This window comes from Euleptes europaea, chromosome 1 (assembly GCF_029931775.1).
Source record: "Euleptes europaea isolate rEulEur1 chromosome 1, rEulEur1.hap1, whole genome shotgun sequence".
NCBI lineage: Eukaryota > Metazoa > Chordata > Lepidosauria > Squamata > Sphaerodactylidae > Euleptes > Euleptes europaea.
In genome coordinates this window covers 65,063,025-65,089,802 of record NC_079312.1, presented here as the reverse complement: position 1 = coordinate 65,089,802, position 26,778 = coordinate 65,063,025, and the positions used below count along the sequence as shown (strand labels likewise).

At 41.4% G+C, this 26,778-nt stretch overlaps 1 protein-coding gene across 2 annotated transcripts in view; it reads left to right on the top strand.

Annotated features, from left to right (window-relative positions):
- The window catches only part of FBLN2 (fibulin 2), a 200,067-nt gene that overhangs the window by 158,946 nt on the left and 14,343 nt on the right, over positions 1-26,778 (top strand). For both annotated transcript variants that reach the window (XM_056861352.1, XM_056861342.1), the window contains exons 7-12: positions 2,397-2,516; positions 2,987-3,088; positions 15,378-15,512; positions 18,322-18,459; positions 18,726-18,869; positions 25,072-25,200. In XM_056861352.1, the coding sequence (XP_056717330.1) occupies positions 2,397-2,516; positions 2,987-3,088; positions 15,378-15,512; positions 18,322-18,459; positions 18,726-18,869; positions 25,072-25,200 (768 nt within the window). The remainder of the gene's footprint in view (positions 1-2,396; positions 2,517-2,986; positions 3,089-15,377; positions 15,513-18,321; positions 18,460-18,725; positions 18,870-25,071; positions 25,201-26,778) is intronic.

The window sequence follows — 26,778 nt, the reverse complement described above, 5'->3', positions numbered from 1 at the left end:
ATCTGTCTACCTTACCATGGGACTTGGAAAAACCTAACTAGGGAAAACCAAATAAAATGATTATGCTTTTACCTGGTGCTTCTTCCTCTCTACAACTTTGGGGCTTATTAAATACTTCATTGAAAATTCTCATGCAGTAATGGAGATTCTTATTTTCATCACCATACCCACAGACAATATGCATGGAAGTATGTGGGAGTTTTAAATCTATATCTCCAGTATCTGAGGGCAGACTAGTGCATCAACATATAGACCTTCAGTATGAATTTACTGTCATTATTCTCTCTGTTCATTGAGGTATTATTGATATAATAATAAAATAAATTCTAGGTCTCCATCATCTAATTTCCCTCTTACTATTTTAGTAAGTTCAAATTGGGAAGGGGTCATGGCTCAGTGGTAGAGCAATTATCTTGCATGCAGAAAGTCCAAGATTCAATCCCTGTCATTTCCAGTTAAAAAGGATCACATTACATTACTAATGCATTTATATTGCATTGATCAAGCCATTAAAAAAGCAATCTTTGGCATGATTCCATCAAGCTTATTATTTATGCAGCATTTAACAGGTGTACAAGTGCACTTATATAAACCTGTAAAAATCTTTTTTGTGCGGTGTTTTACCTATGCTTAGGATCACTAGAAAATCAGTACATAAAGAGAATCTAGATGCAATCATATATATAATATCTAATGTTTTTGTTTTTGGGAAGGACTTTATTAATACCCTTGTGCACACTGGTAACGTTGGGAAGGGAGATGCAAGAAACGGAAAACTGACAAACTATATATATTCCACATGTGGCTTAATTAGGAGAATTTGTCAACTTCATTCCAGAATTGCAAAGGAGGGGAACTGTTTGACTTTTTTTTGGCCCTTTCATGGCTTTTCAGCAGGTTCCTTCACTGTATTCCTTCCTAACCATGCAGTACAGCACAAGTGGCTTTTTGAACATGCACCTTTTTCATGCAGCCCAATTGATTTCTAACCCCCTCCCATCCTTGCTGTGTAAGTGCTTTGCTAAGGAGACTATTGCTTAAATAAACAATTACAGTGGGCATAAATCATAGAACTCAGACATAAAACTGGTGTTCATCTAAGTAGCCCCAAGGGATACTAATGGTGCTCAGTTTTGCAAAAACCCAATGCCAACCTGTTTGGTAGGCATTCAGAACAAATCAAACGAGCTCGGTAATGGGCTCACATTTGATTGATACCTTTATACCTTTATTGAATTTTGTATGCTGGCCAATGGCTGTAAATAGAAGTATCTATCTACCTTTATACCTTTATACACGATATGTTCGCAACATGGCTAGCAATAAAGGCATGGAACTGGAGCAATGTCAACCCAGTGTGCGGCTGCTGTGAAAAAGGGAAATTCCATGCTGGCCATAATTAGACGAGGAACAGAGAATGAAAGTGCTGCTATCATACTGCCCTTCTACAAATCTACGGTGAGACCACAGTTGGAATACTGCGTACAGTTCTGGTCACCACACCTAAAAAAGGATATTGCAGAGCCTGAAAAGGTGCAGAAAAGAGCAACCAAAATGATCTGGGGAGTAGAGCAACTGTCCTATGAGGAGCAGTTAAAACGCTTAGGCTGTTAACCTAGGAAAGAAGGCAGTTAAGAGGAGACATGATAGAGGTCTATAAAATTATGTATGGTGGAGAGAGTGGACAGGGAGAAGCTTTTCTCCCTCTCTCATAATACCAGAACATGGGATCCATGTGCTGCAGCTGGAAGGTGAGAGATTCAAAACAGATAGAAGGAAGTATTTCTTCACACAACACATAGTTAAATTGTGGAACTTCCTGCTTCAGGATGTGGTGATGGCTGCCAACTTGAGAGGCTTTGTGTTCATGGAATGGATATGTTCATGGAGGATAGGGCTATCCATGGCTACTAGTAAAAATGGATACTAGTCATGATGCATACCTCCAGGATCAGAGGAGCATGCCTATTATCTTAGGTGCTGTGGACCACAGTCAGAATAATGCTGCTGCAGTTGTCTTGTTTATGGGCTTCCTAGAGGCACCAGGTTGGCCACTGTGTGAACAGACTGCTGGACTTGATGGACCTTGGTCTGATCCAGCATGGCTTTTCTTATGTTCAATTCTCTTATTCCCAGTTCTAACCTAGACCTGTCAGTTTCAAGGTCCTTAGGTTTTAAGATTAATCTCAAGAATTTATTTCTCAATCATATTGCTAGAAAAGTAATTGCCAGAAAAGTATTGCTAGAAAAGTAACTGAATCCAATAACCCATATGGCAGAATTCCTTTTACACAATCTCCTGGACTCTTAGGGATTGTTTTATGGAAGTAGTTCAGTATAATTCAGAAACAGGAATTAACTAATATTGAAACTTTCCCCGTCTATATTGTGTGCAGATTTTGAAGAAGATGGACAAAATGCCGCCCTAGCAGACAAAGCCACTGTTGCTTCAGAAGCCTTGAATATCCAACCTGTTACTATCAACTCTTTACATGTGGAGCAAGATAAGTGTAAAAGTATGTTTGATAGGTAAACTGGCGACATGAATTTGTTTACAAGTCTGAAATAAATTCCAAAGCATTCTTGGCTGTTTTCATTTCAGTTCACATCCTCACATTACTTGCCTATAGTACTAGCCTGAAGAAAGAAAATGAGGGAATCTCAGAGGGTAATGTCCTAAGATAATTTGAGGCAAGCTTCTGAATTCAAGGTTATTTCATGCTAGCTGTTTAGAGTTGTTCAGGCAACACAGCTGTGTGTGATAATTTCAAACAAACAGATGGGAATAAATGACTCAGGTGTGTTTGCCTGTAAATGGAGGGTGGTACATAGTGATTAAGGTTATGAGAACAGATTGTTTGTCTTCACATTTTACATTCTGGTGCAAAGGCAGGGATTATAATTAGGAGAAGAAAGCTCTTGATGTTTAAAGGACTTTTGCTTTGGTTTGAAACATTCATGCATCTTGAAACATTATGTTTCCCAGATAATGGACCATGCAAGCACATATGTCATGTTATGGAAGGGAAAATTATGTGCTCTTGCTTTCCTGGGTTTGCCCTCATGTTGGATGGGGTTTCCTGTGAAGGTAAGTGCATTTCCGTTTAGTTTAATAGACTGAAATGTTGACAGTGTCTGTCATTATCTATCTGCCTTTGTTAAAATAGAAGGAGAGAATTCCATCTACAAGAGGGTTCTGACTGTAACACGATGCACTGTGTACCTCACAGATTAGAGCAGCAAAAGATATGACTCACTAGTTTTCTGTTCTTTTCCACTTGCAAACAATATATTTTGCTTTAGCATTGGTCTTTAGATATTTAAATATCTAGCTAATCAAAATGACTAACAGTGAGGATGAATCCATTTGTTTTAAACATTATATTAAAATCCAATTAAAATAAGATTAAAACATATATTTAACAATGACCACCAAAGCCCATACCAAATAACAAGATCTTACCTGGTTCCAAAATGTCTAGCCTGAGTTGGATCATTGTTGAAGAAGAACTGAGGATTTCTTCCTCAGCCTATGATATTGTTATGAATGTATTGGGACATTTTCCTAAAAACACAGGAGAACCAGGTTTGATTCCCCACTCTTCCACATGAGGGCTCTGATCTGGTGAACCGGGTTTGTTTCCTCACTCCTACACATGAAGCCTGCTGGGTGACCTTGATTTAAAGTAATTTGAAGACTATCATATGTCCTACTTACAGGAGACTGTATGTGCTGGGTCTTTGCCACTCCAACATTGTGATGGGTTGGGGTGGCAGAAATGGGCACTAATGTGTTTTTGGAGTCAAACAGCCCATTTCTATACAGTGCCACTGTCCTCAAAATGATAGTTTATAAGATAATTAATAATACTTGAGGACTATTACCTACACCACACTTCCCCTTCACACAACCAAGCACAGCTAAACAGATGCCAAAGAAATATGTATTTACTGGCTTGCCAGTGCTTGGCATCATTTACAGCTAACCACCCTCGAGGTAAATCACGATGGAGCTTCTGAGGCAAAAACTTTGCTTTTCCTTGGTGAAATTCATTATTAACCTTGTCTGCCCTAGATTTACTCTGAAAGGAAACAGAGATTTTAAACAAACAAGAAATAGGTTTATTTTACTGAGAAGGGAAAGTAAACTCTGGATATTTTAGATCAACCATACAAATGTAAGTTATGGAGGAAGTGAGATATGGAGATACAGTTTCTTTACTGATTATATATATTGTTTCAGAATTAGAGTAACTACCAGACTACTATTGATGGCAAAAGCTGTTAGGTTTTTCCACAGGCTTCCTAACCTTTTAGAAATACTAGAGCCTTTTAAGAAAGCTTTCGAAGACTGCACAGGAGAACCATATACCAGGCTATGGTTGCCAACCTCCAGGTACTAACCAACAAACACCTATGCTGCAATAAACCTAGTTAATAACCAAAGAACAGCACGAAGGCTCTACTGTTGCTAGTCATACATTTACTCAATTCACCAAAATATAAAAACAATTCCAATAAACGTATACTACTACAAACAATAGAATATGTGTCTATAATATACAAATAATCAACTCAAAAAAACCGTCCAGAGGTGTCAAACCAAACCAAATCTAAGAGTCTTCTCAACAAACTAATATTCCACAGTCCACAGCAAGTGATAGTAAACCACTCACAGAATCAGTCACAAGTCCAAATGAACTGGTAAGTAAAACAGGATGTGATCCAAAGCAACTCTCCTCCCTCTGTAAGTGAGCCGGAAAAAAACGCTGACCCTTGGAGATGTTAAGTCAGCAGGTAACAAATCAGTGTGGGCAGAGGCGGATCTACTGTGAAAATAATGAAGCTTAAGCTTCAGGGCCTGTAATTCCGGAGGGGCCCCCGGAGCAACTTTTTTTAATGAGTGAATTTCTCAACCAAATCGATGGAGTTTTTTAAGTGATAGAATCATAAGCCAATGGGTTGAAGTACTTAATATTGACTTTAGAATATGCTCTAATACCCATTTCATATGGCCTCGAAGTGTCCCCGTAATTGGTTTAATTTCAAAATTTTCTCGGGGGCTTGCAGGGCCCAAACCCCCTGCTGTAAGGGCTCACTGAGCTCGCCAGAATCTATCCACAGCCTACATTTTGGCAGCTGGATTATCAGATCCTTTGTTGGTGCATGGCTTAATAGTTCTGTAGTTTTATTTCATCACTGTATGGCCCATTTTTAAGGACTCCAGCCCACCACCCTGTTCTCCACCATTTCGGCCTCAAGGTCCTTGCAAGGGCAGCAAGGCCCTTTGGAACTTGTTGGATGTTGCCCTATTGTTGCTGGTTGCAAAGGGGCCCCCATAACAGTTCAAGCTTCAGGGCTCCAAAAATGTAGGTCCGCCACTGAGTGTGGGAGATGAAGCCAATACCTCTGGACTGTTTTTTGAGCTGGTTATTTGTATATTATAGACACATAGTGTATTCTGTAGTTCGTAGTAGTATACCGTTTATTGGAATTGTTTTTGTATTTTGATGAATTGAGTAAATGTATGAAAAGCAATAGTAAAGCCTTTGTGCTGTTCTTTAGTTATTAACCTCCAGGTACTAGCTGGAGATCTCCTGCTATTACAACTGATTCCCAGCCGACAGAGATCAGTTCACCTGGAGAAAATGGCTGCTTTAGCAATTGGACTCTATGGCATTGACGTCCCTCCCCTCTCCAAACCCCACCGACCTCAGGCTCCGCCCCAAAAACCTCCTGACTGTGGTGAAGAGGGACCTGGCAACTCTACTCCAGGCTAAAACACTAGACAATCATGTCCCTTCTAAAGTGACCGGACATAGATCCAGATATCTAACTTGGAGGGTTTGTTGGCTCTGAGTTGGCATCAAGGAGCTTGGGGGAGGCGGGTCAGGCTCCTGCAGCAACCTGTAGTAGGCTCAAGCTGGCCAATCAGTTACTCTGGAACTAGACCAAGAGTTCAGAGGCTTCCCTCTGGTCCACCCCTTCCCTATTTAGTTGGTCAGCTATGGAGGCTTCTCCCTCTATTGGTTCTGGCTCTCCCACCCTCCCTAGGTTTATGGTTTGTTCCAGTCGCTATGTTTATTTTAATGGCATTCTTGCCACAGCTTGGTTTGGCAGTTTAGGTATTGGGCTGGATCCATTGGGGGGGGGTGTCTGTGCCTGCATGCCTGCCTCCCCTGTTTGGAGACTCCCTTAAGGGGCCTTGAAAGTGGAGCCATACAGTGGCATGCCCAGCTTTAGGTCTGCCGGCTGACTCTGACCAAGGGAACCATGCAGTGGCTTGTACCCATGTGGGTTCCCAGGTTTGCCACTGCATAGGTACTCACCCTGTAGGTGGGCTGGGGAAAAAGAGTATAATTTGGTAGCAGGCAGGTCACTGGATCCTGAATCCATCCCTGTGCTACACCAAGGCTCCTGCTCTTGTGACCCCTGTCACCCTTGCTCCCTCCCTTTCCATTAGGACCACAAATGACTATTGGATTAACTTTCTCATAATACCAGATTTTGATATCAAAGAATCTGATTGAAGTTTTAAAAACATTTTGTCAAAGCACCTTTCTAGGAGTGATACATTTGGATGAAATTCTCTGACCTGGCACCTCTCATCCAAAGGATCTTTTCTTCCAGAGTTCAGATAAATACCAAAAAAGTATCACTGGTCTATTGGCAATTATATTTCCTACTAGCAGAATGGGAAGGGGCAAGTGTGAATTAGTGCATGAATGGACTTTCCTCTCCTTTCCAAGGATCTTCAAATGTTGTGTGTATGTGTGTTTTTTTTTTACAAACATACACTGTGAAGGTGAGAGGCTCCAAATCCTGCCATCCCTCAACTTATCTCACTCCCTTCATTTCTTTCCAGTGCTATTCGTCTTAACTAACACCTTCCCTCCCCCTAAATGGGAGAAAGAAATCCTGATAGGAGATTGCCTCTGTTATCAAGCTGGAATGAACTTATTCAAACTCTCATCAGTATTTTGAGACTAAAGCACAGTTCATTGGCTTGATTGGCCAACAATACCAAAGCAAATTCTGCTTTCAAAATCTTTTTTTTTTAAGTGATGTTTTCCCTAGGTGGTAGGGAGTAATAACTAACCATTTGAGACATCATATTTCACATCTTGATTTGAGAATGCAGAAGATGAATGCTAACATAGCGCCATTTAAGACTCAGTGACCATTCAGCAATAACTTATAGTTTATATTTGTCTCCTTTTTAGCATTATCTATTTTTGTTGATGTTTCTCTCTGTGTGTGTTTATCGGAAGTAAAATAGCTTTTTTAAAAAGTAGATACTGTAAACTGATGAAGTTCTGTAAACTGTATACGTATGCTGGAATACTGAAACAACATTATAGGGTTGAAGAAAAGTGGGGTTGGAAAAATCTCACTCAGAGGCAGAATAGTAGGCCTCTATTCAGTATCTCCCCCCCCCCCAAGTAATATTTCTGAAGGAGATACCTATCTTGATGTAAAAATAGTCTAGAGAGATTGGTGGAGAGGAAGCCCTGAAGAGAGGTCTTAGTCAGAACTTATGAAAGTAATCGAACACCCTTAGGTGAATTTGCTTTAAGTGCTGGGTTGGGATGAATTCCTTCCCGATGTAAAACATGGAAATTGTGAACAAAATTCATTTACTAAGCCATCATAATACATTTGAATCGGGTGTAACCCCATATTCTAGAGTCCAGTAATGTCTTAAATTCTGACAACATTTATTCTTGCATAAGATTTTGTGAGTCACTTCATCAGATACATCTCATGTCCATTCTGTCTCTGGTTATGAGCCTGAAACTGAATTTACAATGAACTGGGTTTGCAGTAGCAAGCTTGTTTGCAGGTAGAACTTTGGAAGCTGTGCTTGGTTTACAGCTGCGGAAGACTGGCCATTTAATTAACAGCAAAAAATTCCTAGTGAGCCACTGCTTTGAGGACTGCTAGAGCCAAGCCCCAGTCATTCTGTCAGTTCGGCAGGGGCCACTGAACTCCAGCCCGGCCAGTGGCACCCAGTGACAGGTATATGCTAACCCATTGCTTCTGCTTGGTGGTGGTGCAGGAAGAGACAACAGGTAAGTGGACTTGGTACCCACTATGGGCACAATGAACTGGGTCCGAGTTTAGTTGCCTCTGCATTACTGGCTTGTAGCATCACAGGAGGGGACTCAGACTGGCTTCCTCCTGGGTCTGTTTGGCTACCCAGTCGACCCATGGTTTTGGGTACTAGGTTTGTTCTTCAAAAGTGATTGTGTAGCATTTCTACTCACTTTAATTGCAATTTCTCTGGGTAGTTATTCTGAATAACTGCTGGAGTCTACATTTACTCTTCATATGCAGAACTGGAAAAGGCAGGCAATTAGCTGAGGAGTCTTCTCTTTGGATGTTTTCTAAAGATAAGTGTACAGACAGTTTAAGAGATGCTTAAAGCATCTATCTTGAGTGATGGGCTGGAGCAGATGATCCGTTTCTGTATTCTATTGTATAATTCTAAGTTTTTAAAGGGAAAATTTTAAGACTTAAGAAATTCCAACCATTTTTCCCTCGTTTTTTTTTATTTTTTCTTCCTGGCTCCCAGCCTTTTCTCAAACTTTGAATTAAAAATTTTGCAACTGCTTTTGAACTAAAGAGACCCAGCCACTCTTTTCTTTATTCCAAATCCTGGCCCAGAAATTAACACCTATTAAGCTTAACCAGTGCTAATGCAGGGTTAGAATCAGCACAGAAGTTTAAGAGTGGAAAATGAACCATACTGCTTGCTTGCTTGCTACTATTCCACTACACTACTAGAGTGCAACCAGGACTATCTTGGCCAAGGGGAGGAAGGAGGTGCTTGTAATTGTCTTTCAACATCATCAAGATATGATTTACACATGGAACTATTTGGCCTATGGTAGCATCCAGTGACTCTGTTGTGATACTGAAGAAAGGGAGACCTGAGCCATATTCTTGGTCCTTGTACCAGTTTGTAAGCAATGAAATTCTACTGTGATACCCTGGTAGGTCCAAGACCACTATTCAATCATTGTAGAGGCTGATACAAAGTTTTATTATGAATATGCTGCATAATCTCTGGATTTTTAAAATGTGCATATGCAAAGGAGGATGGATTGTGGCAAAAATCGGTCTCTGCTTTCTAGATCAGTTTAGAGGAATATCTTCTGCAGCACAAGCAGAGATACATTACCATAATGAACCCTGACACATCTTGCATCTGTTTTCTGTCCTCTGTTGTACGTGTAGTACATAGAGTACATTTGCCATTGTTAACATTTTCTTGATATTTTTACTACAAGTAAAAACCACAAATATATTACAGTTTCTAATTTATTAAGTTTCTGTGTCAGTCCCTTGATCTAGCCATAAATGAATCTTTGATCAACTAAACTGCTCTCATGCTCCATCCTGAAGTATTTGGGGGAAATATACAGGACTTCTTGCCTGAAAATAATATTTCTACTGTTTAAAGTTTTTAACAACATCAACAGAACACATGCAGATGTAGTAACCTGCTTGCATCATGGATAAGAATACTGTCACTTGAAAGCCCTTGAGTCAAATCACAGGACATTTAAATTCCAGGTGTTTTTGCAACCATACTTCCAGAATTCCTAGCAGTCAGGCATGCCAAAAAAGTCACAATCTGTTTACAACATAGCACACAGGCACTTATTTTGAGTCATTCTTTGGATAAGCACTGTGCTATTTTTATTCATGAAAGCTTCATGTTTGCCACAGATAAGAACCCATTTGTGTCTGTCTCTCACAACTTGCCTGTCATGCCAATAAAAGAAACCAGCCCATTGGCTTGTGTCTCAGGTTCACCCAGACGGCAACTGGAAAAGAGCTGGTAAAGTTGTTTGTGGTATGCTTTTCCTCTGAAAACTGTTTTTTTTAATCTACCAAATGGCTTAGAAAATAAAGTGAAGGCATCTAAACTATTTCCATATTTGAATATGAAGAGGCATGCCTGGATGGGAGATCTCCTGCTCAGAGTTCGTGCCTAGTGATCTACTAATATAATACTTTTTTAAAACTGCAAAAATGCCTTTATTGTTTTTTGGACAATGACAGGAACTTTGTAATAGATGATTGTAGAAAGGAATGCCAAAAAGAGTCTCAACAAATAGTTTCAAGTGAAACAGATGTAGTCAATGAAAATTGTACTGAAGTAATTTAAAGCAAGAAAAGAATCCTTGAGTAACTGCACGTGTAGTACTTTAAAGGAGCTTGTTTTGACCCTCTTTAGGAATGCATAAGAATGTTTAGTGCAGGATTGAGTAAAAAAAAGAAAAAGAAAACATTTTATATGGAAACTGCCGTGACTTTTTCCGCATTAAAGCAGCCATGGGAACACAAAACATGAATTCTGACATCCCTGTGAAATGTTTCAGTTTAAAAGAAATGCCTCAAAGACAAAATAAATGGTTCGATATTCATAATACGTGTTGAATTTTGAATTTTATGAGCTGCCACATAAGTAATGTTTTGCTCTAGCTGAGGCTGAATGACCGTGTCAGCACAATTTGCAATGTTGATCTGGTGGTATGAATTGTCCCCAGATATCATGCTAGTGTTGCAGCATGGGTTGGTGCAACTGATCCCCAAAAGTCACTGTCATCAACTGTAGCATTGTTTTGTCACACAAAACTGTTCTGCAGAATGTGGGATTTGCCTGTGACTCAGGTGGGAGGCAGGTCTGAAAACAACTCTCTGCATGCTATCCTATTGGCATTCCAACCCCTGCTACAATGTGCTTTTTTAAAAAGCAGCTTTGTAATTCTCTCCCCAGAGTGTGTGTACACACACCTATCATTTAGGTGACCACCATGCTAGACTTTGGCTAAGGAAAGTTAGGCCATAATAAGTAAGTCTTGAAGGTACCACAAAACTTAAATAAATAGCATGTGTTATTTTTCCTGCAATAAATTAACACAGCCACTCCTCTGGAATTTATTTCATCTTTGAGTGATTCCTTTGAACTCAGCTAAGCTTCAGAAAAGTGAAGGTCTTTTGAATAAGAGGAGGATACTACTTCTTCTGGGTGTTTTGCCTCAATTGTGGGGGGGGGGGTGTTCTTTTAATTATCATTGCCACTGCTTATGCAATCCCACTAGTAATTCTGTCTGTAACCTAACTTTAGATCAGAGAAAGTCCTTGAGCAATATGATTTAAAGCTGAGAATCAAGCTGCAAGTGAAAACTGTGAACATACAGTAAGAACATGAGAATTGTACTCCTGCTGTATCAATCTTGACAGGAGAATTAATCAAGGAAAGAGGAAGAGGAAAAGAAGGGGTGAGAAGGAAAGGGGAAGGGAAAAACAAGGGGGAAAGGGTAGGGTTGCCAACCTCCAGGTACTAGCTGGAGATCTCTTGCTATTACAGCTGACCTCCAGCCGAAAGAGATCAGTTCATCTGGAGAAAATGGCCACTTTGGCAATTGGACTCTATGGCATTGAAGTCCTTCCCCACCCCAAACCCTGCCCTCCTCAGGCTCCACCCCAAAACCTCCTGCCTGGTGACCCTAGGAAAGGGGGAGGGGCAGGGAGGTCATCTGGAGTGGAACCGTTGCTGCCCTTAGCCATAGGTCCTGCAGAACATCTTAGTCTTGCAGGCACTGTGGAACTGAACTAGTTCCCACAGGGCCCAGGTCTCATTTGATAGGGAGTTCCACCAGGCTGGAGCCAGAGTAGCCCTGGAGATTTTTGGGGTGGAGCCTTAGGAGGGCGGGGTTTGGGGAGGGAGTCCAATTGCCAAAGCGGCCAGGGGAACTGATCTCTATCGGCTGGAGATCAGTTGTAATGGGGGGAGGATCTCCAACTAGCACCTGAAGGTTGGCAACCCTAAGCCAGAGCCAAAAATGCTCTGGCTCTGGTCGAGAATAGCTGGGCATTTCTTGGGCCAGGGACCACCAGTAAGTTAACAGCTGAGTGCAGTGTTCTTTATGGGGTATATCAGGAGATATAGTTTGAAAATAGTTTGAATTTTTCAAAAACAAAATAGAGCATGTGTGATTCCTTGTAATAAAGAAATCATCCAATGGCTATGAACACACTTCTTTGTTCAGGGTGTCCTCTGCAGAGGTACCTTAACCCCCCCCCCTCCCCAAAAGGTAAAGGTCCCCTGTGCAAGCACCGGGTCATTCCTGACCCATGGAGTGACATCAAATCCTGACATTTACTAGGCAGACTTTGTTTACTGGGTGGTTTGCCAGTGCCTTCCCCAGTCATCTTCCCTTTACCCCCAGCAAGCTGGGTACTCATTTTACCGACCTCGGAAGGATGGAAGGCTGAGTCAACCTTGAGCCAGCTACCTTGAAACCGACTTCCGTTGGGATCGAACTCAGGTCGTGAGCAGAGCTTTTGACTGCAGTACTGCAGCTTACCACTCTGTGCCACAGGGCTCCTACCTTAATCATTACTACTATAAAAGTTCCCTGTGGGTGGGATCACTCATTCCTCTGAAAACGTCATCCAGCTCAGAGCAGCAGCTGCAGGCCTCAGCAGCAGTGGCAGCAGCAGAGGAGTTACAGTGGTGGCAGCGGCTGCTGGTTACAGTGGTAAGAACCCAAACATGAAAAAAACAACACTTTTTTTTTCCCCAGAAGGTATTTTTGCAATGCCTAAAAATCCTGGATTTATGTTTACTGTTCTGGAAATCATGGTAACCAACCCAAACAGTAATTTCCATGTGTGTTTTCAGTTTGGGAACTCCAGGATGCATACCCCTTCCCTGCAAGTGCTCAGAAACTGTTTGACTGATGTAATTGAAATTCCTTTGTCTAAAGATATCCAGATGTTTACAGGATGCAAGCCTGAAATTTAGTGGGTATTAGAAAAGCAATTTATCTACTTTAAAACCTTCTGAGATTCACTTCAAATTTCTGCTCTGGTTTAAGGATGCTGATATGACTATATACCTTATATATCTGGCAATCTGGTTCTTAAAACTGATTGTGGGCTCATTTAAGGCTGCTACATGTTGCAGTATGACAAGATGAGTGTAGGGAACTTTTTGGAACTATTTTTGGTACTGTCTCAGGCTTTTTATTAATATTTGTTGGCATTCATCAGATTGCAAATTTTCACATCCCAAGCATAAAGATATTGGAAATATTTGTTTCATTGTGGGGTTCAGCTTGTTTCTACACCTCCTCAACATTTCCCACATAAAATATATTGCATTTTCCTCTCACAAAACTCTTTATTCAATCAAATTATTCAGCATGCAAGTACAACTTGTGAAATTGCCCTGATTTCTATATATCACCAGGAGGGAGCTATTTATACACCTTGGAGATGAGTGAAATAATTGGAGGCATCTCAATTTTGCTGTTGTATTTCCATATCATTCTAGTTTTAATTGAATGTTCAAGGTCAGGCAGGGAAGAGATGCAGTTTATACTCTCAATGTATTCTTCTGTATGTCTATACTTTCTGACAGCTTTTTGATACATGTGTGATTTGGGGGTTCAGGTGTTGGGGATTTAGATTTTATGTTTGGGCATAATGAAACCTGCCCCACAGTTCCTGTAATGAAATGGCATTTTACACCCATGCTGTTCCTGAGGGGCCATTGACACCCAGCCACAAAATGGGGAGGGGGATACTGGGTTTCAGCAGGAGGTAGAAGTTGAAAAGTCCCTTTCTGTGAAGCTGACAGACTTTTGGATACATGGTTCTGAAATGAATCTCTATATAGCCTGCAATATTTCTGTTGTGTCCTTGACCAAACCCCAGCCTGAAGCCACACTGAACTGGGTCCATAAAATCAGTGTCTTCCAAGTGCCCCTAGAACTGAGAAGCAACCACCCACTCAATCACCGTGCCCAAGAATGGAAGATTAGACACTAGTTCTCCAACGTGACAGCATTTTATTAGTTTTAGTTCTGTCTTCTGACAGTTTTAAATTATTGATTTTAAACTAGTGGTTTTTATGTATTTTATTGTGTTATTGTTTACATGATAAGCTGCCTTGAGTTCCTGCAAGGTAGAAAGGTAGCTAATAAATGTTTTAAATAAAATAAAATTTCTGCTCCTTTGGAAGTTTCTTTCATTCCTTTTTTCCCATTTGCTTGCCCTTTCATAGAATAATTCAGTTTTCCCTTCCTTCCTAGCTGGGTCATGGCATTTTTGTGTACTGTGGTGTCTAGCTTGCCTGTTTATTTCTTTGCACTTGGTGGGATTGTATCTCTGCTCCTTCTCTTGCCCTGAGTGGAAAGGCACTTTTGACTAAAACCGCATGGTTTGGCTGCAACCCTGTTTATTATGTTTGGGAGTGTAGGCTGAGGATGTATATGACAACATTTTCTGAATGGTCTGTTAGTGTGTGTGTTTTTCCCCCCTAGAAACATCCTCTCCCCACATTTCTGCCTATGGCTTTGTGTAAGGTCCAAATCGGTTCAGACGAAAATAGTTTAAGACTTGGATGTGATACAAAGTCACAGAAACACATTCTGCCTTATATTGAATCAGACCCTTGGTCCATCAAAGTCAGTATTGTCTACTCAGACTGGCAGCGGCTCTCCATGGTTTCAGGCAGAGGTCTTTCACATCACCTACTTGCCTAGTCCCTTTAACTGGAGATGCAAGGGATTGAACCTGGGACCTTCTGCATGCCAAGCAGATGCTCTACCCCTGAGCCACAGCCCCTCCCCGGATCCTGATTTGGAAAGCATTTGCAAGAATTCCATTCTGCCACCATCTTTTATTTTTTCTGCCCCTCTGCTCCCATCTACTGGCATTATTATTGTCACTGACACCATTACATTCAAATGTGTGGCTCTTAAATACAGAATGGGGGTGCAGCAGATGAAAGTTACAATGGTTAGAACAAGTCTTGCATATGAAATCCCAAAGACTCCAACACTCATATCTGAGTTGGGGTCTTTGTCCAAACTCCTATTAAGTAGAATTCCTATTCAAGAGGTGGCACAGTGTACTCTCTGATCCCTCATGTGGCTCTTACTCCCAAGACTGAGGCTGTTGTGTTGTGTTGTGGTACAGCCCAGGAAATTGAACTGCTCCCAAATGTTTAAATGAACATGAAATTAGAATTATGTACACTCTCTTAGCAAAGGGTCATTCTGTGCATGATATGCAAAGCTTGCTATTAAAGCTTTCCTAACTCCTGTGTCTAATTAATTCTTTCCATCTTTTGACCTTGATAGTTTAACAATTCAGTGTAAAAGAGAGAGAGATCTATCTACAATCTACCTATGAAATGAAAGTGTGTTAAGCTACTCTACAGTGGCAAGAAACTGGAAAAAATCTTTCCTTTTGGATGAAATTTCTATTAGGTTGTTGAGATTTTACTTCATGTATACTAACAAGAAAAAGAATTTAGTGCACAGTATGCCAACATTTATTTTCTTTTGCAGATGTTAATGAATGTGTAACAGATGCTCATACCTGTAACAGAGGGGAACGCTGCATTAACACAATTGGGTCATTTACATGCCTCCAACAACTCAGCTGCCAGTCAGGCTATGAACTTAAAGATGGAGAATGTGTCGGTGAGTCCAAGACTTTACATATTTTAACATAATTGAAAAATTGCTTTTTAATGGCCAGCATCCATTACTCTCAATTCATATTACACTATACGGGTATTCCTATGTGCATGAAAGAATAAGAATTTTTCACCCAAGATAGATATTTTTCTTCCATAAGTAGCACATTTATATTTTACAGCCTTTTAAAATAAAGAATAGTAATTAGAAAATGTACTTTTATTATTCTTGATGTATGATTTAGTTTATGCTTGGTCATGAGGAGAAATTATTCAGGGTGGAATTTGAAATTCAAATTTATAGTATGCCAATTTAAATATGTTTTGGCATTCCCAGTTATGAATTCTTCTGGATTTGGGGCCTTACTTTAAAAAAGAGGCCATCATATGAAAGTTATGCAGTTATTTCAGTCAAAGCAGGTGAATAGTCTGTTATATAGCGAAACCAAGTAGATCCTTGTGGCACGCTTATAATTAGGTGACTGATTATAACATGAGCATTTGTTGACCAGAATACCCTGCCTTCATCAATACATCTGATGGAATGAGAATGTTTATGGCGTAATAAATCTGTTACAGCGCAATCCTGGGGGGGGGGGATCGCACAGAGGTGCCCCACTGGCATATTTTCGAGATATGCTGGCATATCTCTGAGATGTGCCAGCATAGCCTAGTGGCGCTATCTCCCCACCAGGTATCAGCATGATAGTACCACAGAGCAGTGCCAGCATACGCCTCCGCTTAAGCAGGGAAAGTGGTGGACCAAGGATTGTGACAGGATTTAGTTGGCTCCCCAAGCCTGGGAACCCCCCCAAACCAATGGAAAGTTACGCCATCAATAACCACAGCGTAGAGCATAAGTGCCCACACAATGGGACAGGCCAAGCTGGCCCCCACAAGCACCGTCCCATCCGAAAGTCCTGGCAGAACACAGGATGCTGACTACAGCTATAACCAATCCCCCACTCCCAATTACAGCCCCCCCAGCACTACATAACCCCCAGCCTGGATACTTCATAGTTCAGTAGGTCTCTGCAGTGCACACTTGGAACACACAGTGTTGCACTTTGGTGGTGGGAGAGGCACAGAGAGGGCACTTAGCACTAATGCCCAAAGTGGAGAGGAAAGTCCATGCCATGTGGCTACCATTGCTCATTTCAGAACCCTAACAGGTACCCCATTCTGGCAGTTCAACCCAAAAAGTGACAAGTGAGCAGGGGCAAGAATCCAGCCGGTGTGAGTCTGCACGTCCCTCCCCCTTTCCCCCCACACAAGCCCAGGTGCCACCTCGACAATGCTGGCTCCCACATTAGAGGCTAATGGTGTATGCATATGGGAGAGTCAATCCAAGCCAGGCCCACCTGTCACCGTGCCCCATGTCATGCATTGGGGTATGTTCCCAGGGAGGTGTACCCGGGAGAGTTGCCTGTGATGCAGGGGAAGACAGGGGTGCTGGCAGCCTTGTACTGAGCTGATAGCAGACTCCTTTGCCAGGGTGCCCCTCGCCTCAAGTGGGGGACTGGGCGCAACTATGGTATGTGGTGCCTGGAAGCTGGACAAGCAACCATGGGACACATTGTCTTGCAGGATCAGGGCCCTGTGCACAAGCAGCAGCAGTGGATGGATCAGTTGCAGTTGCAGAGCATTTCCTCATGGGATCTGTAAGTGTAATCTGGATGGCTACAGCATAAGCCTCAGGGGGTTTCCCTGGCAAATGGAGTTCCCCTTGGGGGTGGAGCCATGGAGCCTGCTGGGGCCCCAGAGACATGGCTGTGGCCGGCATGGCATCTGTGAATTTTGCCATTGCTGCACATGTTTATGTTTAGCATCTGTGCAGGTTGTTATTGAACAGGAAGACCTGGGACCATGACTTGTGTGGTTCCTGCCGCTCTGTTCAGTTGCTGGTTCCAGCCTGGCTCCTGGGTAGCCAGCAGGTCTGCCTCAATCACATGCACACTGTGCTAAGGACAGTTCAGTCTGTCTCCTATGGCCTCTGGGAGCAGCTTGTAGAGGCACGGATGTCACACTGGACAGAGGGAGTTGGCAACCCATTCAATCCCTTTCACATGTCCAAGGCGCTGATGGTGTTGGTCTTTCTGATGTCACTGGACTTCTGCTTTGTTCAGCTGCAAAACTCTCCCTCCCTGTTCACTGGCTGTTGGTGGGCAGTGCTCCCTGTTTAATGGCTGTCCGAGGGATAGTGTTGAGGAGCAGTGGCTAGACCGTGGGCATTGATTGTCTGTGCCTCTGTGTGCCACTCACAGGGGCATCATTGGCTGCCTTTGTCTGATTGATGGGGTTTCTATGGATTCTGACAAGCTGGTGAATGCCTTGTGAATGGGCACATATTGTTATTTCCCCCTGCAGAATATAGGGAACAGACCAGTGTCACTGCTTTTGCGTTGGCAGCTGGCTGCCATTGCTACAGCAGCCCTCAGGATTGCGCTGTTAGTCTTTAGGTGCCACCATAAAGTGTTTTTTTTTTAAAAGGAAGATAATAGTTAAAATTACCTCAGTTCACTTTGCTGTGTCTTTTCAAATCTTTTTACAGAGGATATCTTAGTTAAGATTGCTGTTGTCAGGTTCCTTGCAATATTATTGTCAGATCTTTACATCTTGCTGTAGAGCCAACTTCCACCCAAATGCTTTGAACCATCCTACGTACATAAAGAAACCAAAGTGCTCTAAGAAGTTACACATGCATTATTAGACATCTGCTGTTAAAATATCACTTCAAGTCTCAGTAATTATTAATAGAATTAGGAAATCTATGGGTATATTAATTAAGAATGTCTTTTGTTTTTCTTTAAAAGACATTGACGAATGTGAGAGAGGAACTCATAGCTGCAAGATAAACTTTGTATGTCAAAATACAAAAGGATCATTCTATTGTGAATCAAAGCAACGATGCATGGATGGATTTTTACAAGATCCAGAGGGAAATTGTGTGGGTAAGTGTAACTTGAGTAATATATTCTTAATTAATGTTCTTAAAAGTTCAACTGTTTTGTCTCTTAAAATCCACAACCCCCCTTCTCAGATTAGATTTACATAATGTTAAATTTCTAAATGTTGGCATAATAGATTCTCATCAGTCTGGAATTTATTGCATAGTAAATCAAAACCAAATAGAGAGGAAAGGAGCGACAGCTGGGAGATGGGTCCCTGATTAATTTAATAGCTGATATGATACATTAATATACATTCTCCTCTACAGACATTAATGAATGTACATCACTGTCTGAGCCATGTAAGCCTGGATTCAACTGCATCAATACTGTGGGGTCGTACACATGTCAGAGGAATCTGTTAATTTGCAGCAGAGGGTATCATTCGAGTGAAGATGGAACCAGATGTGTTGGTAAGGCTCAGAACAAGGACCCAGTTGAATATTTGGCTAGATTTTCATACAACCTTGCATTCTAATAATTAAATCCAACAGTTTTTGAAATTCTTCTGTTCTGTATACAAAATTGCCATAAATATATGGAAGGTTTTACTGCAAACATTTTTTAAAATATTGATCGCATCTACATTCCATTCTGGCTTGTGATGGAATATCTTAGCTGCCACAGAAAGGAAGCCCACCCACATGTTTTGCTATATTGGAAGATGGATTTCAAGAAGTATAGATCTGAGCAATGCTAACAAATTCATGAGGCTCAGAAATTATTTTTTTGAACAATGGTGCTTATCATGAGGTGGAAACATATCAAATATTGTGAAATGAGAATGCTAGTCTTGTTTGTGAAGGAAAGCACCCTAAATATAGTTATTACCAACAAGAACCACTAGTCTGAGCCAGTAGAAAAGAGTAGGAGTCCAGTAGCACCTTAAAGACTAACAAAATTTCTGGCAGGGTATGAGCTTTTGTGAGCCACAGCTCACTTCTTCAGATACAGCTAGAATGTGATTCCATCTATCCTAAAGTAGAGACAAGTGAATTAGACACACAATGGCAATGTAAAAAGCAAGTAAATGACATTAGCAGGCGTGATTGGATTAGGTGTGATATGCAGAGGGGTAGTAGGAGTGGGAAAATCAGCATTGGTAATGAGACAGGAGTATTGGTAGTCTGAGCCAACTACCAATATACTGGCAGCTATGGTATAGCTGTAAAATGGGTTCAGTAACTTTGTTTTTGAGCCCAGCACCCAAGTGGTAATTCTAGGATATTTCAGAATTTGGACTAAGTTGCAGAGAAACAGATGTGTGAATGATGTCTTTTTGCTGCATGTTTTAGTTCTCCCAAAAGTAGGCTAGTGCATCTTTGTTACTGAAAGGTTCACGGGCAACTGGATATCAAGTGTATATTTCCTGAGAGGAGAGGGAAATTCTGTTTTAGAAGAGATGAAACATGGCAAAAACACAGACTATTCATGCATATGCTTTTCTGCCATACATTTTAAGATGGCAAAACGTTATTCTTCCTCTGTTTTAAGACAATTTGGATTTGAGAGGGGGGATTGAAAAATTACTTAAATTAAGATGGATCTTCGCTGACATTTTTGAATATCAATTACATAGTATTTATAATCCAAGCAGTGACTGTTGATGGGTGGCAGAGGGTCAGTAAGAAATAGAGAGCCAGTACAGTGTAGGGGTTAGAATGTGAGATCAGAATCTGGGAGACCTAAGTTTGAATCCCCATTTTCCCATGGAGGCTCACTGGGTGACCTTGGGCCAGTCACAACCTCTCAACCTACCTTACAGCTGTGAGGATAAAATGGAGGTGGGGAGAACAAGGTAAGCTACTCTGGCTCCCCCTTGGGGAAGGGGAAGGCAAGGTATAAACAAAGTAATGAATAACTATATAAATCATGGAACAGTGATGGGGGAGGCATGCCTTTACCAACACCTTTCGTTCAACAGTGAAGATAAAGGGAGTCAATTCAGAAAATACTGTGCAGTTGGTGAAATGTCATTCCTCAGATCCACGCTTACAAAATGCTGCCCAAGCTGTGCCTTGCTCAGAGTCTAAATGTTGAGTATAGTTTAAATAAGGTAGGAGTGTGAAGAACAAAAACAGCAGATTCAGATTTATTGTCTCCCCCCACCCCAGTAAAAGAAATAACTATAGATAATTGGGTTTCTTATTAGATTAATCCATGGTAATAGAAATATATCACTGGGACAAGTCTCTGCTGCAGAACTGAGTCTGGGTGGTCACTTTCCTTTGTTAAGAGAATTCATCTTCCCAGTAACGTTCATTCTCTTTAATTCAGTCGGTTGGTTAGCAGCTCCTTTCCTCCTATATTTAATTGAAAAATACTGCAGCTCTCATAAGATATGGTGCCCTTCTGACTGAATAATTTTCTGGACGTAATTAAAGGCTGAATGCACTGGAACACACAATTTCACAGAAACTAATCAAGGGGCTGAACAAATGAACTAATGGCAACTAAAGTTGCTCATTTGCAGATTTAAATCAGTATCAAAATTAACTTTTTATGCTTCCCCAGATGCACGGAGACATCATATTAGTAAAAACCCTCCTCCTTTGAGAATGGATTTATACATTGTAATGTTTATTAAAAGGCTGATTATAAAATAGATAGCTCAAGAAATATTGCTAAGCAAACATAAGTTTACCTGTGCATTTCTACACTACAGATTTCTACCATTTATTTTTATAAGTTTCCAGTCTTCTTTCTGTGCTTAAATTAGATTAAATGTGTTTACAGATACTGACTGGCATCTTTATGTTTTTCTGTGTTACTGGTACAATTTGACAGGTATGTAGAACAAAAATCCAAGTACTAGATCAGAGTGTTCACTTGGAAAAACATTATTTATGTATCTATGTACTTCATTTATACCCCACCTTTCTTCTCAATTGGGTCCCAAAGTGGCTTACATTATTCTTCTTTCCTCCATTTTATCCTCACAACTGCCCTGTGAGGTAGGTTAGGCCCAGAGTGTATGACTGGCCCAAGGTCACCCAGCAAGTTGCCATGGTAGAGTGGGGATTCATTCATTCATTCTGTCTGTCCATTCCATTCATCCATCCCCACTGTCTTGGTGCTAGGGAAAAAGCTGGTTGAGCTAACACACTTTACTGCCTTATAACTTATTGAATAAACTAACCCTCTTTATTGAAACCAAAGCCAGTGTTGCTGCTACCATTCTACCACATTTTGTCCATCGTAGCACAAATGCTTGGGAAAGACCAAAACAGGAATATCTAGACTGATACAAAGTCTGTGCACCTATTTATTTAATGCAGGGGATTTTCTAATCTCATTGTTTACTTTCCTAAAGAATATTATATCTAAGTAGCACAGGACCAAGCACAGAATGCACCCAGTCAGAAAATAAGTTTTGAACAACCCAGTCCAAAAGAGTAGTCTGAAACAATCAAAGTTTATTTAGGGACATGCACGGCCAGATCTTTGGGGAGGGGCTGGGAGGGGCAGTTGCCCTGGGGGCTGGCAGAGGACGGGCTCTACCATGGGTACGGGAAGAGGAGGGGCTGCATGGTGGCATGGGCACAGCTGCCTGGCCGACTACTGCATGCACAGCACTCAGCGAGAGCTCGTGATGGTGACACCACCCTCCTCGTTGGCTGGCATCTCCAGCTGCTGCCGCTGGGAAGTGGCCAGCAGCAGGACAAGGAGGCAGGCAGGCACATGGTGCCACTGAGGTGAGGCTGGCTGCGAGTGAGGCACAGAATTTCTGCCCCCAAAAGGTTGCCTCAATCGCCCAGATCCTAATCTCAGAAATAAATGGCTCTTAAATCTGAGTGAGGCCAAATCGTCTTCAGCTGGAATGTTGGACCCTGAGTTGGTGCATTATTATTAAATATTATTAATGATACCAATTAACAATAATCAGGGCCGGATCTTGATTATATATGTTTATTATAGATATATAATATAGAGGGGGTGTCATTTTGTCCTCTTGCCTCCACCTCCCAAAAATGTAGATCCAGCACTGGGTAGATGGAGCATGTCTTGGGGCAACAGTATGTGACCATCCACAGGCAATTTAAGTGAGAGATCAATGTTCAGAATGGCACTGATGTGGCAGGTGGACATTTCCTGAGTGGTGGCAGTAATGGTTGAGAGAACAGTGGAACTGTCAGGAATAAGCAGTGACTCAGCTGCTGCTGGAACTGAAGGCTTGGTAGGCACTGCAATGGAAATGTGACCAGTGGAAGAACTAGAGGTCTTATTGAGGTGGGTTAATTAGATATTTAATGCCCATCTTGGCAAAACGGGTGAGGACCTCTCTGAAGTTCATTTAAAGCCCACAAGAGGAGAGGGGTCATAGTTCAGTGGGAGTTATGGCTCATACATTTGCTTTGTATGTAGAAGGTCCCAGAATCATTCCCCAGTATCTCCAGCTAAAAGGACTAGGTAGTAGGTCCCTGGAGAGCCACTGTCCTGGAGAGCCACTGCCAGTCTAAATAGACAATACTGACCTTGATGGCTGAGTGGTCTGATTCAGTAAAAGTCAGCTTCATGTGTTCATGTGAGAGCCTGGAGAGAAGAAGGTAATCAGAAGGTGAAATAACTCCTTTCCCTGTTATCTGAAGCCACCAATGAGTAGGTACATAGTGGGGTCACAAGGTGGCTACTGCTGTCACACAATGCAAGCTTCATCGACGGGCAATAATACAATATGAAGTTAGGCATATGAGAAAATAAGTCTAAAAATAGCATCCTAACAATTAAAACTCAACATTAGCTACAGATAAAAGTCACTCAGGATGTCAAGTCACAGCAAGATTGTTCTGGGTTCATGAAATGTTAAACTTACCACTGCATTGGCAGTTGACATGGTTACCGTTCATCAAAAAGCAAAGCCAGACCCCTTCTCACAGCATGTAGCAAGTTCACTAGTGTTGCCCTAAGCAAGGAAAACCACACCCTCTCCATTTCTGAGTTTCAGGTGTAGTTATTGATGTGTTACTGAGGGTCTGAAAAAATCCAAATGCAAGCATTTTGGTTATACTCCAAATTGGACTCAGGCTTAGAGATGATACAGACAGCCAGTTGCCTAGGGGCAGGTACCTTTTAGTTATCACTTAGCAGAGCTGGTCAGAGGAGATGTCTGTTTAACATCCCAGCTGACATGCAATGCTGAATATAAAAAATACAGATAAAGAAAATAACCAGGATAGCTCAATCTGGCAGGATAAAGAAATCTCAGATTGTAACATGCCTGATGTTATGAAAAATGGCTCTCCTTTGTTCAAGAGGACTACTAAAATTAATTTACAAAGCAGCATGAGATCATCCAGCACTATATATTTGGCAGCAATCACATCTAGGGTTGTGCATATTGATATACACAAACCGAAAATAAACCTGAAATTAGCTGTTTCGGCAATATTCAGTTTTCGGTTTTACCGATTACCAAAACCTGGGAATCTTCCCAAAGCCAAATAGCCAAATAATTATTTGTCCTTTTCAGGTTCGGCTATTCACCTTTGCTCAGATGCACAGCTCTGTGCTTCCTCCCGTTTTTCTATCTTTGTTTTTACTGGTTTTTTTAGGGCCCCATAGTTGTGGCCTGAACCTGAAAACCGATGGACAGCTCGGCTCACAAATGCCTGGAGTATAGGGGCGACCCCTTTGTGGGCCCATAAAATTGGTCCACCTGTCCCAACATTCACCAAACTTCGGTGACCATCCAAGGAGAGTCCCTTTCAGTCATGCTGCAATTTTGGTGACTCTATCTCCAAAAATGCCCCCAAAGTAGCATCGCAAAAATCCCCATAGACTACAATGGAGCTGAATTTTTCGGTAAGCCCGGAAATAAAGCTGAAATACCCCTTTACCGGTATGGGTATTCAGCTCATTCCGGGTTTACTGAAAAAGAACAGGCTCATAAACCCAAAATTTACTGATTATTATTATTATTATTATTTGCACAGCCTTATTCACATCTGTTTTGTAGAGAATCCTCATTATATTATATGCAGCTTCCTTAGGTAGTGGTGAATACATACAGCACAGTGGAGGTGCCAACAATTTGTAATAAATTGTAAATATTTTGGGCATACTTGAGTGTAGTAAATTACAATGTGAGGAACAGTCCCAAATTCATTTCTTACTTATATTGTGTAGGTTGGGGACAGAATTCAACAAGAGAAGACATCTCTGTTTGTGATGAAAATTTACCTTGATTTTATAATTTCGCGTAACTGAATTTCCTATCCTTTTCCAGAAAAGGTTGGCTTTATATATCAAAGCATAACAGACAGTAAAGCAAAATATACGATGTGGCTCTTTTGACAACACTGAGGAAAGGATCTTCTGTTTGGAACAAAAGAATGCACTCCAGAGCACTGCATTCTATATTTTTATTTTATTTGAAAACTCTGACCATGAGAAATGCAGAACTGCATTAATCTGTCTTTGGGAAAGGGACTAGTGGAAGCTAATTACTTTTCCTGCAATGTCAGGAAAACATTAACAGTGCTTCTGTTCCATTTCCTTCTCTTGTAATGCAAACTTCTTCCTGCAGTGCAGCTGCCCACAAAAGGTAATGCACAGAGACTGACCAACAGCTTGACTCACCAGGCTTAGAGTAATTGCTACCTCTTGCTTCTTTAGACATTGATGAATGCCAGACTGGTGTACACCGCTGTGGAGAGGGACAGGTTTGTCATAATCTACCTGGAACTTACCGCTGTGAATGCAAGATGGGATATCAGTATGATGCATTCAGCAGAACCTGCATTGGTATGTATGGCAGAAGAGACAGTATGACTGAAAGATGAAGCCTGGATCACAAACCAGTATTTAGTGCTGTTGTTTAGGGTGCAGTATAGCTCTATAGCTCAAACAAGATAATAGAATTGCTTCTGAAACAACTTTCCCTCACAGTGTCCAGTTATATGCAGTTCATCTATTCATCAGAAACATTACTGAGAATATTTTTTTAAAGGTCCCCTGTGCAAGCACCGGGTCATTCCTGACCCATGGGGTGAAGTCACATGTCTCCACAGACTCCCAAGAAAACAGAGCCATGGGAGATAGAGATATAAGCCTATCAGTTTCCAGCAAGTATTGTCTCTCCACTATTATGTGCCTGGACTTACATCTGATTCTATCCTATTGGGTTTCCATTATCTGTATGCAGCAACTATTTCACATAGGTGTTAATGAAAAACCTAATGTGGCTTGGTAATCAGTGCCTCATGTAAATGAGAAGAACTGTGCATACAAGTTTGCAAAAAGTAGGAATGAAACTGAAAAGTGTGGCCTCTGCAGAGGTGGAATTGACGAAGAGTTTATCAGTTTCACATAAACTGAGCTTGTGAAAGCACTTCTGTGGACTCGCTGAAAAGGTGGTGGGTTTGGAAGTGCATCTTTTTCACTGTTGTTCTTTGTAGCCTTTCAAAGAGACTAGATCAGTGATACTTAGGCAGTGTCTCAGGAGCCACCTGCGGCTCTTCTGATCACTATTCCCAAATGTGGAACCTGCCCTGTGTTTCAGGAAGGTGGGCAAGGCCTGGTGGGGATTTTGGTTGGCAGATGGGTCCATCTTGAAATGGCCACTGCCGGAGAAAGGTATCAGCTGTTTTGGTTAGTGATAATTGCAGATGTGGCTGTCTGAAAGCCATGGAGTGAGTATCACTTGACTAGATAATGCATAATTAATGCTGAAAATATAAACTGGGGCATGAACAAACAATGCTATTTCATATGCATGTGAACCATGTACATAAGAACGTAAGAAAGGCCATGCTGGATCAGACCAAGGTCCATAACGTCCAGCAGTCTGTTCACACAGTGGACAACCGCATGCTTCTACCCCACAAACAAGACAACCGCAGCAGCATTATCCTGCTGTGTTCCAAAGCACATAATATAATAGGCATGCTCCTCTGGTCCTGGAGAGAATAGGTATGCATCATGACCAGTATCCATTTTAACTAATAGCCATGAATACCCCTCTCCTCCATGAACATGTCCACTCCCCTCTTAAAGCCTTCCAAGTTAGCAGCCATCACCACTTCCTGGGGCAGGGAGTTCCACAATTTAACTATGTGTTGTGTGAAGAAATACTTCCTTTTATCTGTTTTGAATCTCTCACCCTCCATACCATGCATAATTATATAGACCTCTATCATGTCTCCCCTTAACCACCATCTTTCCAAGCTAAACAGCCCTAAGCGTTTTAACTGCTCCTCGTAGGGCAGTTGCTCTAGTCCCCTGATCATTTTGATTGCTGTTTTCTGCATCTTCTCAAGCTCTGCAATATCCTTTTTTAGATGTCTCACCATAGATTTGTACAAGGGCAGTGTGATGTAAAAA